Source organism: Cornus florida, unplaced genomic scaffold, assembly GCF_030987335.1.
Source record: "Cornus florida cultivar Cherokee Brave unplaced genomic scaffold, ASM3098733v1 CherokeeBrave_3.0.0_Hap2_Chr06, whole genome shotgun sequence".
Taxonomy (NCBI): domain Eukaryota; kingdom Viridiplantae; phylum Streptophyta; class Magnoliopsida; order Cornales; family Cornaceae; genus Cornus; species Cornus florida.
Genome location: NW_026775576.1, coordinates 23,369,079 through 23,386,038, shown reverse-complemented (window position 1 = coordinate 23,386,038; position 16,960 = coordinate 23,369,079). Strand labels below are relative to the sequence as shown.

Here is a 16,960-nt window from a genome sequence, read left to right as displayed (position 1 = left end):
TACAAAAAAATAGAAAAAATCACAATCAGGCTTCAACACTTAAAAAAATAAAAATAAAAATTCAATAGTCTTATAGTCCCAAAAGATTGTCCTTCAGAGGTTTTAGAAACCTTCAAGTCGTCTAAAATGAAGACATCACCCTAGAACAGAGCCATTGGTACCAAAATTACATGCTAGAAAGCTGGACACAGTACACCACCAGCATGGGTAAAAATTGGGGCAGCCATATTAGGTCAACACAGAATTTACATCAATTCTGAGCCAATCGAAGTTCAGAACCAGATGAGGTATACTTCATGTCTAAATGATCAATGAAGAAAAAACCACAATCAGGCTTCAACGCTTAAATAAATAAGTGAATTATATCACAGAATTCCTCAATCAACAGTCACCGTCTGAGACAGAAGCTTTATCATAAAGGAGGTATGCAGTAGAATCCCTCGGTCAACGGTCACCATCTGAAACGGAAGCCTTATCACAAGATGCATGCAACAAGACACGTGGAAGGCATACAGCAAGATAGAGCCATGCAAGTGTTGTTAAAGGCGCCTCCAGGCGCCTTGAATGCCTTAAGGCGACTGTGTTGTACTAGGAGATCGCCTTTTAGACAAAGGCGCAAGGCACCTTGGCGCCTTGAATGCCTTAAGGCGACTGTGTTGTACTAGATGATTGCCTTTTAGACAAAGGCGCAAGGCTACAAGTGCGCCTGCTTGAAAAATAGTTTTTTTTTTTTTTTTTATAATTATTTTGTTATTATTTTGGTTGTGTATGGTTTATTATTTGTTTATTGTTAGTTTTTATTTGTTTATTACAAAACCTATACAAGACTTACAAGTTACAAAAAAAAAAAAAAAAAAAAAAAAAAAAAAAAAAAAAAAAAAAAAAAAAAGGGAAAATTACGTATAAATGGAGTTAAAGTTCCATATTTACTTAGAGGCTGAGTCAAAGTTCTATATTTCTCTAAAATGGATTGCTGAGGTGGCACATGGTTTTTTACTGTTTAGAAATTGTGATGCCTAAAATACCCTTCCACGAAGGTACTATTTTTTCTTCGAATGTACTACTTTTTTGAACTGAAGGTACTACTTTTTGGCGTCCAGGTACCATGTTTTTTAAACACTCGCGAAGGTACTACTTTTTTGAATTGAAGGTACTACTTTTTTGAATTGAAGGTACTACTTTTTTGAACTGAAGGTACTATTTTTTTATTAGGGAAGGGCATTTTAGGCACCACAATTTTTTAAACAGTAAAAAATCATGTGCCACCTCAGCAATCCATTTTAGAGAAATATGGAACTTTGACTCAATCTTTAAGTAAATATGAAACTTTGACTCCATTTATATGTAATTTTCCCAAAAAAAGAAGAAGAAGAAGAAGAAGACAAAGAAGTACACGAGTGATGAGCGTCACGAGCCTGATTTGCGAAGCTTGGACTCTCGAATCTGCCTGATCTGCATCTGCCGTTCTCCTCCCCTCTCTTCTCTTCTCTTCTTCTTGCTTCTTCTTCTCTTCTTGGATCTGCCAGAGGCCCAGATCTCTCCGTCTCAGATTTTTTTATTTTATTTATTATTATTATTATTTTTTTTTTCTTTCAGTTCTTCTTCTTCTTCTCTATGCTCTTGCTCTTCTTTTATTTTTTTGTTTTTTTTTTTCTCTATTTTTTTATTTTTATTTTATTCTTCTTCTTCTTCTCTCGGCTCTTCTTTTATTTTTATTTTTTCTCTATTCTTCTTCTCTTGCCTCTCTCTGCTCTTCTTTTATTTATTTATTTATTTTTTAGGTTGGTCCTCTGTTTTTATTTATGTTGGTCCTCTTCTATTTTTTTTTTTTTTGGTTGTTGTTGTTGTTGTCGTCTAGATTAGTGCCTTGCATGTGTTTGAACTTTGATGATCAATTTGTTTCTGTTTTTATGCTTGTCTCTGTTACTGCCGGTAATTATTTTTATGCTCGTCTCTGTTTCTGTTGATTTTGTTTACTCCTTATTAATCTGTTTAATAGAAATCAATTAATCACTTACCCAAAAATGAAAAATAGAATCAATCATTCATGGTGCTTACTGCTTATAGAAAATTAGATTGATTTAATTTGAAAATATAGCACATCCTTATGGTTTTTGCAAGATAAATTCATAATTTCTATTTAATGCATCCAAACATGGGTTTTGTTTTTTTGTTTTTTTTGTTTTCAGTCGGGCACGCGCCTCGCCTTGTGCCTCAGGTTCCGGGAGGCATTTGCGCTTTTGTGCGCCTTGAGCCTTTAATAACTATACCGAGATTATTATGAGGTGGTAGAGAGAAGCCATCATAGCTCACAATCTGTATATCAAGTAGAGAGTTTTCGTTTGTAATCACAGAGTACCATTATCTGTAGAGTGTTTTCATTTGTAATCCTTGGGTGTCGTATATAATATTGTGAGAAGTATGTTTGTATCCATATACAAAGTTTTCCTTCAACAAAATTCTACCTTGTTCTATAGTTTCTTTCTTCCTTTATTCTCTTAGTTTTCTCTGATTTTTCGGGCAACGACTTCAGCTCGGCGTAAAAAGTCAGTGAGCTATATATTTCCTTCAGCAAAATAGTAGATCTTGGTTTCTTTTGAAAGGCATTCGTGTAGACCAGCTCAATATTCAACAATTCACGTGAATTTGGCTCGAACTGTTGGCTCATTGGCCCATTGGTGTAGGGAGTTTTTCGAAACAGATTGGGAGTTTATAATCAAATTTTTAAAGTAGTGGATATTTTTTGAAATTAGTCCTTTTATTTTATCCTCATAAATTAAAATGACTCAAAACTAGGCTGTAACTCGGGCGAGTTGGGCTGGTTTGAGGTATAACTTGAGCCCAACCCGTCATATAAAATACTAAACCCAAGTCCAACCTTAACCCTATCGTCAATCTTAATTACTTAACCCAAACTCAACCCATTCTTATCCTTTTAAATTCAGACTTGCAACTCAGGATTAGATTCCGGGTAAAAAGTTAAGATTAATTCGAGTTACTCATATGGCTAATCCTTATACCGAAAATTTAATATGATCTTGAATTAGTTTTAGATTAAACTACACTTAAACAAAAAAAAAGTTTAAAGAATTTTTGGTAGATTTTTAATAAATTATAACAAATTTTTTAAAAATTAATTATCCTAAATATTAACATAAAATAAGTTAAGATTTAACAAAAGAAGTTCAAAAAAAAAAAAAAAAAAAAAAAGAAAAAGAAAAAGAAATGATCATACTTTAAATATTATATATAATGTATTTAGAAGTATATATATATAGCATTAGAATGCGGGTTCAGGTTGGCTTGAGTTGCTAGCACTTCAATCCCAGCCTAACCTTAATTAAATACTGGTTGAGATTTTTCAACCCAAACTCAACCTTAATTAAATACTGGTTGAGATTTTTCAATCCAAATACAACCCTAATTGAAAAAATAATTATCTAAACTCATAAAAATATTGGGCTGAACTCAGGTTAGTTTGGATTATCCAACCCAAATTGCACTTCGGGCTCATTGGTTCGTGGAGCTCGAGATAATACTAACTAGGATACGGCACATGAACACACTACCAAGTTTTAACGAGCATGTAGACATTGTTTAACCCCTTTCCTTGTTTTTTGTTTTTTTGTTTTTTACTTTTTCTATTATTATTATTATTATTATTATTATTTATTTGCCCTCACAATAATCTATTTTGTAAGATGATTCCTACAATAAAAATCACAAAAGTAGCGTGAGCAGGAAGTACCATTGTCGTTATCTCGCATCTTCGATCCATCCGGCGCACGTTACCAATTCTTTGATTATATATTACCAAAGTCCGTTGACGTTCTCATCTCCGGCCGGCCTCTTCGATTTCTATTTCCGATCACGAGTTGGTAAGCTCTAGAACCTCACGCGCGCGCGCGCGCACACGTACACACACATACATGCATATATATACACACACACACACATATCCGTATGTGTATGTGTTCACGCATCATGATCAAATTGGCTTCTCTTGAATTCGATCTACGATGTATCTGATACCTTTTTAGACTATATATTTTTTAATGTTGTGTAATCAGAGGTAGTTTGTGGAGAATTAGACCGATCTGTATTAATTCAATGACTAAAGTGGAAAAATTTGCAATCTGTGGATTGAATTTTTTTTTTCTTTTTTCATTCAAGCCTTTTTTTTGTTGGTTTATTAGAATATTTCAAGAAAGAAAATCACATGCCATTTTTCTGTTAATGACATTTAGTTCGAAACCCAGATTGTGTTGAAAGGCAATTAGGAATTTAGGAAAGGGATCAGTTGGCTTAATGTTGTTGAGTATTTTCATACTTCAAAGTATGTAACAGTGCCAACATGTAAGACTTCAAATTGGTTTCTTCTAGTTTCCTTTGCTTTCTCAGCAACCAAACAGGGTTTTAATGAATTACGGATATAAAGAAGAAGGAACTCACAGAAAGAAAAGAAATAAACATTGTAAAGACATTTAGAGACATACATGAAACAGACACATGAACACACTACATGGGATTTTTTCCCCTCTTTCTTTATAAATATTTCTAGTTCTACGAAGATTATTGTGAAATTTGATTGTATTTCCTAATTACTAGTTGCAATAGGATACTGGACGAGGTGAGATCGGGGTATTCCACGTGCTCAAAAGAAAAGATGACGGAACAGAGGAAAGTTCCATGTTTGCTTGATCTTTGTGTTCAAACAGCAGTAGATAATGTTAGGTATCTTGGGGATGTTGGGGAAACAGATATACATCTCCTTGGGCGCATTTTACCACACTGTACATTTGATCAGTTGATGCATGTCGAGAATTCGACAGAAGTAAGACAAACTATCTTCTTCATTAATCATTAAATTGGTATAACATGGTTGAAATGTTCTCGGAATTTTTAATTACATTTTTATTTGAAATGCAGGGAAGAGATCTTAGCCCAGTAACTAATAAACTGTGGAAGAAGTTTTATGAGAAACAATTCGGTGCTAAGAGTACCGATCTTGTAGTTGAGAGGATGAAACAGAGGAAAGTGTCATTTAAATGGAAACAATTGTATGAGGTAATCATTTTTTTTGTTATTTCCCTTTATCTGAAGTTATCCACAGTTCTAATCTTTTCTATTTCTTGATTGTATTTAGGTAATTGCATTTTCAATTCACTAAGAATTTTTAGATGTGAGTTTGATTGTAAATGAACTGTTTTTTAACAATTGGGTGATTTACTTCCAGGCAAAGACAAAAGCCTTGGAGGTGGCTCAACAAAAGTCATTTGATCGAATCAAGGAACTATATAAGAAGGAGGATGCTCGTAAGATCTTTATAATCTAATTTAGTTATTTCCTTAGAAACCTTAAATGCACACGTCAGATTACCATTTACTTTTTTTTTTTTTTTGATAAGTCAGATTACCATTTACTTTAACTGAGAAATAACAGGAAGGGCGTGATTTGATCAATTTAATAGTGATATTACAAGGAGGTTTTGTGAATTTAACCCTATTTTATTCTTTTATCGCATTGTATGATACAATTGTATAATAGAAGACCTTCTTTCTGTGCAAAGCTTTCAGTTCTATACAATTTGTTTAATTTCCAAATAATGACCTGCTGGAATTTCTGAGCTGTTACTGATTTAGTGTTTGGAGCATTTAGATTAAGGCTTAAAGGTAGAGAAGAAGTTTCACTGTTATGAATGAAGGGCTTATTTGACAGAATAAAGGGAAAGAAAACTACTTGTGGATTAAAAAACAAATATATTACTGGAAATAGAAGTAAAGAAGAATCTATGAGAGGTAACAGACTTACAAGAAGCATGGACACTTTTATTAAGGAGCCGTATCATTGTTAGACATGTGTCTGTGAGACACTTTAGGACCCGTGTTTGACACATCTTGGCCATCTCCATAGAACACGTGTTTGTTGGTGTGCCTTGTATTAATACAAATTTTTGTCCAGTCATATTCCTTTGATAAAATTATCAGTCTCCCATTTAATTAACAAAATGCTCTCCGGATCATATTCTACTATCACTTCATGGTCTCAGATGCTGTTTCTTCAAATAGATTCAAAGTTTTGGTGCCTTGTTTATATTGAAATTCTTACCAATTGCTTAATTCTTGCAGGGAAGCAAAGTCGTCAAGTTCAGATTTGCACAAAGGTTCCACCTTCAAGCAGTAAAAGAAGCTTCTATGGAGGTATACTTTTTGTATCCTGTTGAGTCCCTTAGTTCATTGGAGTCCGGTGATCCATTATATGAATTTAGACAATTAACAGCACCTTGCATAGGCTAAGACACTGAAGTGGATGCATTTTGTATTTGGTCTTTAATTGTTTTACATTTAAAAAATGTTGGTAGGTGGACCTGGTAGCAATATCTCCAATACGAAGAGCAACATGATGAAGAAGGCAAAACTGGAATTTCTCAATAGGTAAAAAGTTCTACAAAGATGAAGTTTTAATGTTGAGATGTCTTTTTTCACTTACGATTTAAAATTCAGGAGGACCTTTAATTTATTCCTTCTTACAATTGTACTTCCATATAAAACATTATAGCTAACATCCTAGGTTTATTTGGTAAAATATTAGGGAGGGCCTAACAAGTGTCAGCCATGTATTTGAGATTAAAAAAAATATTGTTTAATTGTTCAACACGTCCAAGATGTGTCTTACACATCTGGGAGTGTTTGGGAGTGTTTGAGAAGTGTGGTTGCCCCTAACTTGTACGATCAGAAGTGTCTGCTTCTTAGCTCCCAAATATATCAACCTTGTAAAAGAATGTGGTGGTATAATATGACTTAAAAGACCTTTAATCATTCTATCAGAATGATCTTTCATTTTAAATTTTGCTACATGCATATGTGCTGCTGGGACTTGCATATTGTTTGGTCCTTGTGCTCACCTGAATGCCAAATGTAGAAGAAACTACTACTTGGTAGTTAACCAATTTTATTCTCTTTTTTTCTTTTTAAACAGTCGAGAGGTGAAGAATTTAGCAGCTATGAAGAACAACTCCTTGCAAAGGAATCACTGGTAAAGTTGTTTATTCTCCATATTTGTCCGTATATCTGGAGAGTTATATGTATATGCATTTTGTCAGTCATTGAATCTTGCTTCTTGTTACAGTGTCTCTTCTATGAGGAAGCCAGGTGGTTTTTCTGGGACAAGTTGTGCTTCTACTTCCAAACTTACTAAGCCGATTGGGAGGAGAGTCTAGAAGACCTTTTGTCAATATTGGGCGTTGCCGTTGGTTCTAAAGTTCAATTTTCAATATTCAGTGTATCCTTGTTGTCTTCATTCCAAGAAGATGATTAAATGTTGTTGTTATCTGTGTTTTTCACGTTTGATTTTAATATAATTTCAAATTGGCGACACATTCACATGTACGTTGACAATGATTGTTGTAATCTAGCCATTCAGTTTTGATTCAAACTATCACTCTAGGTTGTTGATGCCACACTGCAGCATACAAAAGAACGGGTGTTTTTTTGGGCAAAAATTAAAAATAGATTTTTATGCAATTTGCCCATAAAAAATAAAATAATATAAAAAATAATGCGATGGGGGGTAACATGGACAATATGAACTAATGCTGCGTTTTGGTGTGAATGGAATGCTCATTCCAATTATTCCTTTATTTGATATGCAATTTAAAGTGAGAATGAGCATACCATTGGAATTAAAATTTATTTCACAACTAAACTTATAGAATGATTATTCAATTCTCAAGTAAATTTTTTTTAACAAAATAACTTTCCAAAAAACCTTCCAATTCGAAAAACCAGCACCATCACCACCAACACAACCACCTCCGCATTTCACCACCGCCACTATTACCACCACCATTGTTGCCACCTTCAACTGCCACACTATCGCCGCCTCCATTGCCTTCCACCACTACACCTTCGACCACCACGACCGTCATTGCCACCACCCGTGTGTCACCATTACCGCCTACATCATCATCATTGCCACCACCACCGCCACCACCTATATCATTGCCACCTTCCACCCTTGCCACAACTATCACTATGCCACAACCACCACTGTCATCGCCTTCAACCACTACCACATCGCCGCCGCCTCCATAACCTTCCACCGCCACCTCCACAACCTTCCACCGCCACCTCCATCAATATCGCCACTGCCACCGCCATTAACTTCCATTACCGCCCCTGCCACCGCCACCGACTTTCACCACCGCCTTCCACATTCCACCACCATCGCCACCACCTTCCACCACCACTGCCGCCGCCTTCTACCACCACCATTGCCACCTCCACTGCCTTCCACCACCACCGCCACCACCTTCCAACATCGCCGTCTTTGATGATCGTGGAATGTTGCACAAAGTTATATATCTTAGCTCTTTAGTAATGCTTATGTATTTATACTTACATCATTTACTTGGTTTCGGCTATTTTCAGGTATTCATCGTCAAAACCGGTCAATTCTACCTAATTCAAGCCTTTTGTGGTGTTTCCAAAGATCAGGGTGTGTTCGGGAATGATATCAAGCTTCAAAGAATGAAAAAGGTCAAAAATGCATGTGAAGCTACGATCGATCGTAGCTTCCCTAAGATTGATCCGAATGACTCCAGTGCTTAATTTAGCAAATTACAAGTTTGCCAAAGGCAATCATCCCTCTGCCAAGGTTACGATCGATCGTAGCCTTGGTACGATCGATTGCATCGGAGCATAGGATTGATTGCAGGTTACTTACGATCGATCCTAAACATATGAGACTTAAATCCTATTTGATGTGGGATTTGGATAATTCACTCATTTCTTACCTTATACGGGCCGGACTTCATCAAAAGCTTATGGAATACATTCAAGGCCTGTTCTGGAGCTTATTTAGGGTATGATTACCACAATTGAAAAAACCTTTTGGAAGATTAGTGATCTAGAGAGAGATTGGTGGCTTGAGGCTTTTCTCCATTGAAAAAGGTGTTCCGATCAAAATTGGCAGTCCTTGGAGATGGCATTCAGCACATCATTGAAGATTTCTTCCTTCTCCATGAGTAGCTAAATTTCCTATTAGGGCATTGATGTAACCCTAGCCAAGTAATATATGTTAATTGCTTAAATTGCTTAAATTTTTGGGGATCATTTCTGGATTATGTATATTGATTGCATGGTTAAGAGAAATTGAATTAATAGTACTAAGCAATTGAGTTTTAATGATTATAATCAGTTTTTGATGAAATCTATATCTTGTCTTAGAATTGATTTTACTTTAATTGAATTCAAACTTCTTTTATTGTGAGAGATTGGCGGCTAAAAGCTTCTCTTAATGGTAGGAGTAGTTATCATGCAACGGTGCTTAAATGAATATGTGAGTGAATAGTTTGATAGTTCATGCCTAGGGAAGGCGGGTTGTACTGCAAAATAGATTAGAGTAGTTAGGTGAACAGGTCGTGCCAACCAAAGATGAATTATGCTTAGTGTTTGTTTACATATATCTTTCTTTATTTGAATTGGAAATGAGGGTGAGGCCACTCGATTCGCGAATATACATGAATTATGCTTAGTGTTTGTTTACATATATCTTTCTTTATTTGAATCGGAAATGAGCGTGAGGCCACTTGATTCGCAAATATACATAAATACGAATTTCCCCAGAAAATACTACAATTGACCGCTTTATGAGGCCAGTGGTGAAGTCAATTCTTAAGTTTTCCCCTTCTCTTAATACATATTCTATTTGAGCTTAGTTTAATTTTAGTTTTTAGAAATAGAAAACTTATCAGAATTCTTCTCTTGGATTAAATATAGAATTGGTTTTACACTTAATAATACCCCTCAATCCTTAAGGTTCGACACCTTCTATATAGTCTTATCATGCAAGGTCGTTCTATTGTGAGTGGTTTATCATTGATAACACGACACATCACCATTTCACCACCACCGCCTTCCACCACCACCACCACCATCCACGATAACTGTTGCCATCGCCTTCCACCACCAATACCTTACATCACTGCTGCCACTGACTTTCACCACCGCCACCTCCTTCCACCACCACCACCGTCGCCGCCACCGCCACCGCCACCGCCACCGCCACCTTCCACCACACTACTACCACCGCCACTACCTTCCACCATCGCCACTGCTGCCTTACAACACCACTACCGCTTTCCACTTCCACCACCATCGTCTCCGCCATCCACCACCACTGCCATTTCTTTTAAAAAAATTTAGAATAGCGTTATTTTGTTAATTTAATTTATTTGTCAATAAGAGAGGTATTTTAAAGAATTAAATTTGAAATTAATTTCATTCTAAATTTTAAATTGGTCCAACTAAACACTAGAATGATTACTATTATTCCGTTTCATGTTGACCAAATTTTAAAGAATGGTGGTGGAATCATTTTTGACCAAAGGGGGACAAGGTACCAAAGGTTGGGTTTTGCATTTTTGTTCACAGTTACTATTCACTAGAATGTTTTGGTTTGTACGACCGGTTGCCAAAATCTATGACCGGTAGTAGCTTGCCATGTGCAATCACTAGCATGCGCGTAGTGTGTGCTCATGAGTATCTGGGTTCTGGACTACCGGTAGTCCATATTGGCTATTGGTCGTCCATTTGTTTTTCTGTTAGACAACTTTTTCATCTGAACTTGAAATAGTCATAACTTGCTCATTTTAAATCCAAATTAGATCATTCTTGAGTCGAAATTCAAGGATTTTGAGTCATCTTTCTAATGGTACCAATTAAAATTTCAAATTCCATTCCTACTGAGAGATATACTTTTTTTAGTGGGACAGTATCGGAAAATCACTTGACCGAGAGGGGGTATCTGTAGGAAACCATAACTAAAGACCTCAAAACCTCTTGGAATGTTATGAAATGATTACAATGAATTGAGTTCATCTCATTTAACTTGTTTAGAGTCAAATTTCCTCCTCATTGGGTAAAATGACCATTTTACCCCTAGTTCCACATTATGTTAGTTTTGACCTTTGCTTGACCATTTTACCCCTAGTTCCACATTATGTTAGTTTTGACCTTTGCTTCCGCATTTGCATTCGATTTGAGTCTTGTGATTGCTTATGAGGTTTTTTTTGTCATCCTAGAGGTGGTGCTTACCTTTAGTGACCTTTTCCATTATTTTTCCTTCCGCATTTCAGATTTGATATCAGGTCGAGTTTTAGTCTTCTTGGTTAATGCACCTGATCACGGGATTCGGGGCGTTACAAAGTAGCTGCTTGAAATAGGTTAATGCTTCCTCCTTGATCTCATCATTTGAGGTACGTGTGGTACCTGCAACATTAACCAAACTTACAATTTTCTTGCTATTGTATCTGGATAGCAAAAGCCTCGTGGAAATATGAGGTGTTCTGGTCTTCTAACTGCAGCCATGTAATTCTTGATTTTTGCTTAGTAATACTCTCCTCTGCTAGTAGCATTTGAGTTTAGGCAACTTAGAGAGCTCAAAGTCAATAGAGGATAAGAAAAGAGGGTGAGAGGACCAAGCATTAAAGTATTTGAAGGGAATTGTTTTCCTTTGAGCTAGCATGGGATGGATTTTGACAAATATGGGACTATGGTTAGAGATGCTAGGTGGGAAGAATTTGTATTCTAATTGGGGAAAACAAGTGTGCCATCGACAATTGATAAGTGCTCTATCAATCTTCCTTGTTATGTCGATACTAGATTCATTAGATGTATAATAAACATACAACTAACATGCACGTATTTTTCGGAGGATTCTTAAGCACATCGCGCCTAACAAATATTGAACATTTTTTTTTTTGGGTTCAACTTCCCCAAAATTAGTATAATTGCTGTGTTCTTTCCTTCTGTGAATAAGGTACCACTTCCTCTCGCCACTCTAAATTAAAATTTTGTGTCTTTTGTTACATGGATCATATGAGAAAGGGAAAGTCAAGTACAAAAAATATTGGGTAAGAATTGTTAGGAGAAATTTGTGACAAATTGAAATTATTTGAGGAAAACATCACTCTCAATATCACTTCTGACGATCTCAGAGAAGGCATTCAGTGGTGTAAACAGAATCTTATTGGTAAACTATTCAAGGATAATGGTGTTAATGTGGGAGGTCTTCGAGACACCCTTGACATGGTCTGGCTCTGCAATTCTTCGCTTAAAGTTTTACACATATCAGACAATTTTTTCCAGTTTATCTTAAAAAATAGTTCTATTCAGCAAAGTGTCCTGTCTACAGGTCCATGGCATTTCGACAATCATCTCCTTATTTTGATCCCATGGAGTCCTAATCTTATTGTCTCTGACAACCTTTTTCGTACAGTTGATTTGTGGGTGTATCCCTCTAATCTGCCTCTAGAAGGTTATAATGCTTGTGTTGGTCATTGGATCGCCGCTTCCTTCATTAAGGCTATGGCAGTGGAGGTCCGAGAGAATTCTAAAGCTGGTGGACGTTTTATCCGATTGCGGGTTTCGGTGGACATCTCTCGTCCTCTGTGAAGGGGTATTTGATTTGCCATCGATGGCACTCCAAGGTGGGTCCCATTCAAGTATGAGCGGTTACCTTCTTTTTACTATTTTTGTGGCTGTCTGGGGCATACCATAAAGAGGTGCAAAGCAGAAGAGTTTACTTCTATTAATCGGCCCACCACCAATCTCCCCTTTGGCCTTGATTTGAGATATGATGGCCCCTCTGGTGTGCTGGTATCATCTACCGACCCATCCTATGCTTCTTCTCTATCTTTTTCGGTCGGATCCATGACTTTCCGGCTCAGACGGTTGTCCAATCACCAATGAACAGGGGTCGTCCTCTCGTGATGGCATCAATGACGTAGGTCATTTACAGTCCTCAGTACATACTCTTCCTACTCAAGTCTCCTCCATCACGTCAGTTGCTAGTTCATCCATAGTGATGCCAACAGCTGGCCTTGCTTCAACAAGTTATGGTTTTATCCTTTTCTCATCTAATTTAAACCCCAGTGAGCTGTTTATTGATACTTTTTTGGAATTAACAAGCAAGTTGGGCCATTCTCCAGCCTGTTCTACTTCCTCTCATTGGGCCACTCACCCTTTTAAGGCCCGCATCAGTGTGAGTGATTTGTTGGGCCACTTAATGACCGCGGGTCCTATCTTGGTCCAAGGCATTGGCTCAGATGTTTGCATCTTAGTCAATTTTCCCTATGCAGTGGCCCAAGCCCCTGCTGGAAGGGAGGTTTCTCAAATTATTGATCAGGAAGATACGGTGAAAAAGGGGCGCACCGAGGCTTTCTCTCTCTCTACTTCCATGCAACGGGATAGTCAACTTCCCATTTCGAAAGGGTTCTCAGTTCAACATTACTGGAAGAGGAAAGCTAAAGTTGTAATTCCCTCTTCCCCTCTCACGTCTAGTATAAAGGTGGAAAAATGGAAACTCTTTGATATGGGTTCGAGCTTGGATCACGACAATCTTAATCTGAAGAGGCAGTGCCAAGCTTTGGAGGATGGTGGTTCAATTTGCAAAGGCTCTAGTCTGGTTGACAGGTCTTTTGAATAGGTAGAGGTGACTAACCCTAATTGGTCCCCATGAAAGTTATGGTGTGGAATTGCCAGGGTGTGGGGAAACCCCTGACAATTTCCCAGTTGAGGAGGCTCATCCACTTCCATTCCCCTCAAATTTTCTGTCTTTTAGAAACTAAAAATCAAAATGAAAAGATTGATAGCATCCATAGGCTTTTGGGCAATTTTGATGTGTTTACTATTCCCCCTCGCTGGACGGCAGGAAGTCTAGCCCTTTTATACTCTAGTGGCCTTGATGTCTCAGTTATAGACTATTCTGATTTCCAAGTTTCCTGTGTGGTTGACATGGGCCTCTCTGCACAGTCTTGGGTTTTTACTGCAGTCTATGCGTTGTGTGATGATTCCATAAGGGCCAATCAGTGACGTTATCTCCAATGTCTTCAATCTCGCCTTTGTTCTAGGTGGTTATTGCTTGAGGATTTTAACGCTATGCTTCATCCTCAGGAGAAGTGGGGAGGCACATTTTCTCAGGCTTGGACCCTGCGTGATTTTCGTCAGTTTTTATCGAATTGTAACCTTTTGGATACAGGTTTTAAGGGTTCCCGTATACTTGGTGTAATCATAGGGAGCGTCTTCACACTATATGGACCAAGATCGATAGAGGTCTTTGCTCTCAGGATTGGTTAAGTGCTTTCCCTCATTATTCCCTCTTTCACCTCCCAACTCCGGTTTAGACTATGCAACCCTTTTGCTAGTTTTTAATGTTCAAACTTATCATGGGTCGCGACAATTCTTTTTTGATGCTCGCTGGCTCAAATTCCCAGAATGCTCTACTATAGTTAAAGATTCATGGGATTCTCCTTTTCAGGGATCCATCCTCTTTAAAATAAAAGAGAAACTTAAAATTTGCAAAGCTAATCTCAAGAGCTGGAACAGGGGACGTAATCACAACTCCCATCACCGTATTCAGCAAATTCAAGACCAACTTGCTACCTTAAAATCTAATTGTAATCTATTTGATCGCTCCGCAATCTTTCGGCTTGAAAGAGAGTTGGCAGAGGAATGGCGAAATGAGGAAATCTTTTGGAAGCAAAAGTCTCGCCTAACGTGGCTTAATCTTGGGGATAAAAACACGGCTTTCTTTCATCGCAAAACTTTTATTCGCCGTCGAAAGAAGGAGATTTCTGGCATTGAAGATGAGTAGGGCATTTGGCAAGACTCCAAAGACGTGGTTCGTGGCATTACTAAGTAGTACTTTCAAAACCTCTTCCAATCAGTCTCATCTAATCCAGGTGATGATTTTTGGACTCTTATCCCTTCTCTCATTTCGGCCGAGATGAACAATGAGATTATTAAAAGAGGTATAGAGGAAGAATTAAAGTTAGCTTTATCTTCCATGGGCCCTTCAAAGCTCCCGGCCCTGATGGATTCACCCTTCTTTTTTTCAACGCCATTGGGATGTTTTTAAAGTTGATTTTCTTAACGGTTTCAATGTTTTCCTTAAATCAGGTCACGTGCTTCACAACATTAATCATACAAATCTAGTTCTTATCCCCAAAGTCAAGCATCCCACTAAAATGTCTCATTTTCGGCCTATTAGCCTCTACAATGTTATTTATAAAAAAATTTCCAAAGCTCTAGCTAACCGCCTACGCCCACGCCTTCTCATGAAGCACCTCATCTCTGATCATCAATCTACCTTCGTGCTTAACAGAATTATTCACGAGAATATCCTTCTGGTCCACGAATTTCTGCATTATCTCAAATTCAAGTCAGGTGGAAAGAGGGATTTTCTAGCTTTCAAGTTGGATATGGAAAAAGCCTATGATCGCATTGAATGGAGTTTCCTCGAAGGAATGCTTCACGGGTTTGGTTTCCACCCTATTTGGTGCTCTGTGATTATGTCCTATATTTCCTCGATCTCCTTCTCTATTGTTATTAATGGTGAGGCTGGTAGGTGTTTTCAGCCTTCTCGGGGTCTACGCCAAGGAGATCCTTTATCTCCATTCCTTTTTCTTCTTTGTGCAAAGGGCCTAAGCTTATTGTTAAAGCATGCTGAAAGCACTTATTCGATTCACGGAGTTCAGATTGGCCAATCAGTCACCAAAGTTAGCCATATGCTTTTTGTGGATGACGCTATCCTGTTTTGTAGGGCTGAAGCTACTGAGGTTACCAAGCTCATGGACATTCTCGACCTGTTTTCTTCTCTTTCAGGCCAGCGTGTTAATTTCTCCAAATCTGGTGCTTTTTTTAGCAAGAACACTGACCATTCCCTGCGCCTTTCTCTATGTAGAATTATGCGCATCCAACTTTCTAATTAGGCTAACAAATATTTAGGTTTCCCATCTCTCATTCATCATTCTAAAACAGAAGCCTTTAAATTTTTGAAAGAGCGATTGGAGGCCAAGGTAAAATCTATGAAAGGTCACTTTCTGTCTCGGCAGGCCAGGAGATGATGCTTAAATCAGTGCTTGTTACTCTTCCTATTTATGCTCTCCAATGCTATAGAATTCCCTCATACATTGCTGAAGAAATTACTTGTAAGTTCCGTCTATTTTGGTGGTCCGACAAAGACGAAGGTAATCCAATTAATTGGATTAAATGGGCTGATTTATGTCATTCTAAAAATAATGGTGGGCTGGGTTTTAGAGACTTGGAAGATTTCAATCTTGCCCTTTTAGCCAAGTTCGGTTGGTGTCTGGAAATGGGTGACAGTTTGAATGATCAATCCCTGTTTTTTACTGTCTTCAAACAAAAGGATTTTCGTGATAAATCCTTTCTCAATTCGTCTTGTCCAGCCAATGCTTCTTGGGGCTGGCGCGGTATCTCAACTACCAAAAACCTTATTAGAAAAGGTATTGCATGGAGGGTGGGAGACGGTGCTGATATTAATATTCGGGACGATAATTGGCTACTAGACCTCTCCAAACCTGTTATTTCTACTCCTTATGTTCATCCCTCATTACAGAAGGTTGAAGCCCTCATTGATCATCATACTCGTTCTTGGAATCATGTTTTGATCCGTCAGCACTTCAACGTCAGAGATTCTAACCTTATTTTTCAGATCCTTCCTGGGATGTCAGGTGGTTCGGATCGTCGGTATTGGTTCCTCTCTTCAGATGGAAATTTTTTTGTTAAGTCAACTTATCGGTTTGCCCGGTCTCTCCACGAGGTCGACAGCTCTCATCTCCCCTCTTCTAGTCATTCGTAATCAAAGTTATCCCTGTGGAATGCCATTTGGAAAATTAAAGTTCCCCGTAAATTTCTTTTCTTCCTTTGGCAATGTTGTCATGAGCAGATTCCCACCCTTTCCAAGCTTCATTTTCTTAAGGTGGTGGCTGACTTAACTTGTCCCAGGTGCGGTCTTTTTGAGGAATCTGTTTCGCACCTTATTTTCACTTGCCTTTTTTCTCGCTTAGTGTGGAAAGCCTCTCCGCTTCGAGCGGTCTTCCCGGATTCTGAAAACAGGTCATGGTCCCAAATTTAGCTTTCTCTTGTGACTAATTGGA

General features: G+C 37.8%; 2 protein-coding genes across 3 annotated transcripts; one reads left to right on the top strand and one right to left on the bottom strand.

The window, feature by feature from the left end:
* The first annotated feature begins 3,705 nt into the window (after positions 1–3,705).
* On the top strand, positions 3,706–7,376 carry LOC132311194 (uncharacterized). Of its 2 annotated transcripts, none has more exons than XM_059808986.1 (8): positions 3,706–3,878; positions 4,618–4,834; positions 4,930–5,067; positions 5,237–5,315; positions 6,129–6,200; positions 6,362–6,434; positions 6,979–7,035; positions 7,129–7,376. In XM_059808986.1, exons 2-8 carry the CDS (start codon positions 4,667–4,669, stop codon positions 7,217–7,219), a joined length of 678 nt encoding a protein of 225 aa, XP_059664969.1. In that variant the 5' UTR covers positions 3,706–3,878; positions 4,618–4,666; the 3' UTR covers positions 7,220–7,376. The 2 variants fall into 2 exon arrangements, with proteins under 2 accessions (XP_059664969.1, XP_059664968.1); XM_059808985.1 differs by having other exon boundaries at positions 4,609–4,834.
* Positions 7,377–7,792: 416 nt separating this feature from the next.
* Positions 7,793–10,186, bottom strand: LOC132313876 (uncharacterized). Its single transcript, XM_059812813.1, has 2 exons — positions 10,137–10,186; positions 7,793–8,129 (listed from the first exon to the last, which is right to left on the bottom strand). The coding sequence occupies exons 1-2, from the start codon at positions 10,184–10,186 to the stop codon at positions 7,793–7,795; spliced, it is 387 nt and encodes a 128-aa protein (XP_059668796.1).
* Positions 10,187–16,960: the final 6,774 nt, after the last annotated feature.

What these genes read in the sequence shown, in the direction of transcription:
- LOC132311194 (XM_059808986.1), top strand. Translation starts at nt 4,667, where the DNA reads ATGACGGAACAGAGGAAAGTTCCATGTTTGCTTGATCTTTGTGTTCAA. An exon ending in AATGGAAACAATTGTATGAG is followed by an intron (nt 5,068 to 5,236) that starts GTAATCATTTTT and finishes ATTTACTTCCAG; the next exon opens with GCAAAGACAAAAGCCTTGGA. An exon ending in TCCTTGCAAAGGAATCACTG is followed by an intron (nt 7,036 to 7,128) that starts GTAAAGTTGTTT and finishes TTCTTGTTACAG; the next exon opens with TGTCTCTTCTATGAGGAAGC.
- LOC132313876 (XM_059812813.1), bottom strand. Translation starts at nt 10,186, where the DNA reads ATGGCAGTGGTGGTGGATGGCGGAGACGATGGTGGTGGAAGTGGAAAG. An exon ending in GGTGGTGGAAGTGGAAAGCG is followed by an intron (nt 8,130 to 10,136) that starts GTAGTGGTGTTG and finishes ATATTGATGGAG; the next exon opens with GTGGCGGTGGAAGGTTGTGG.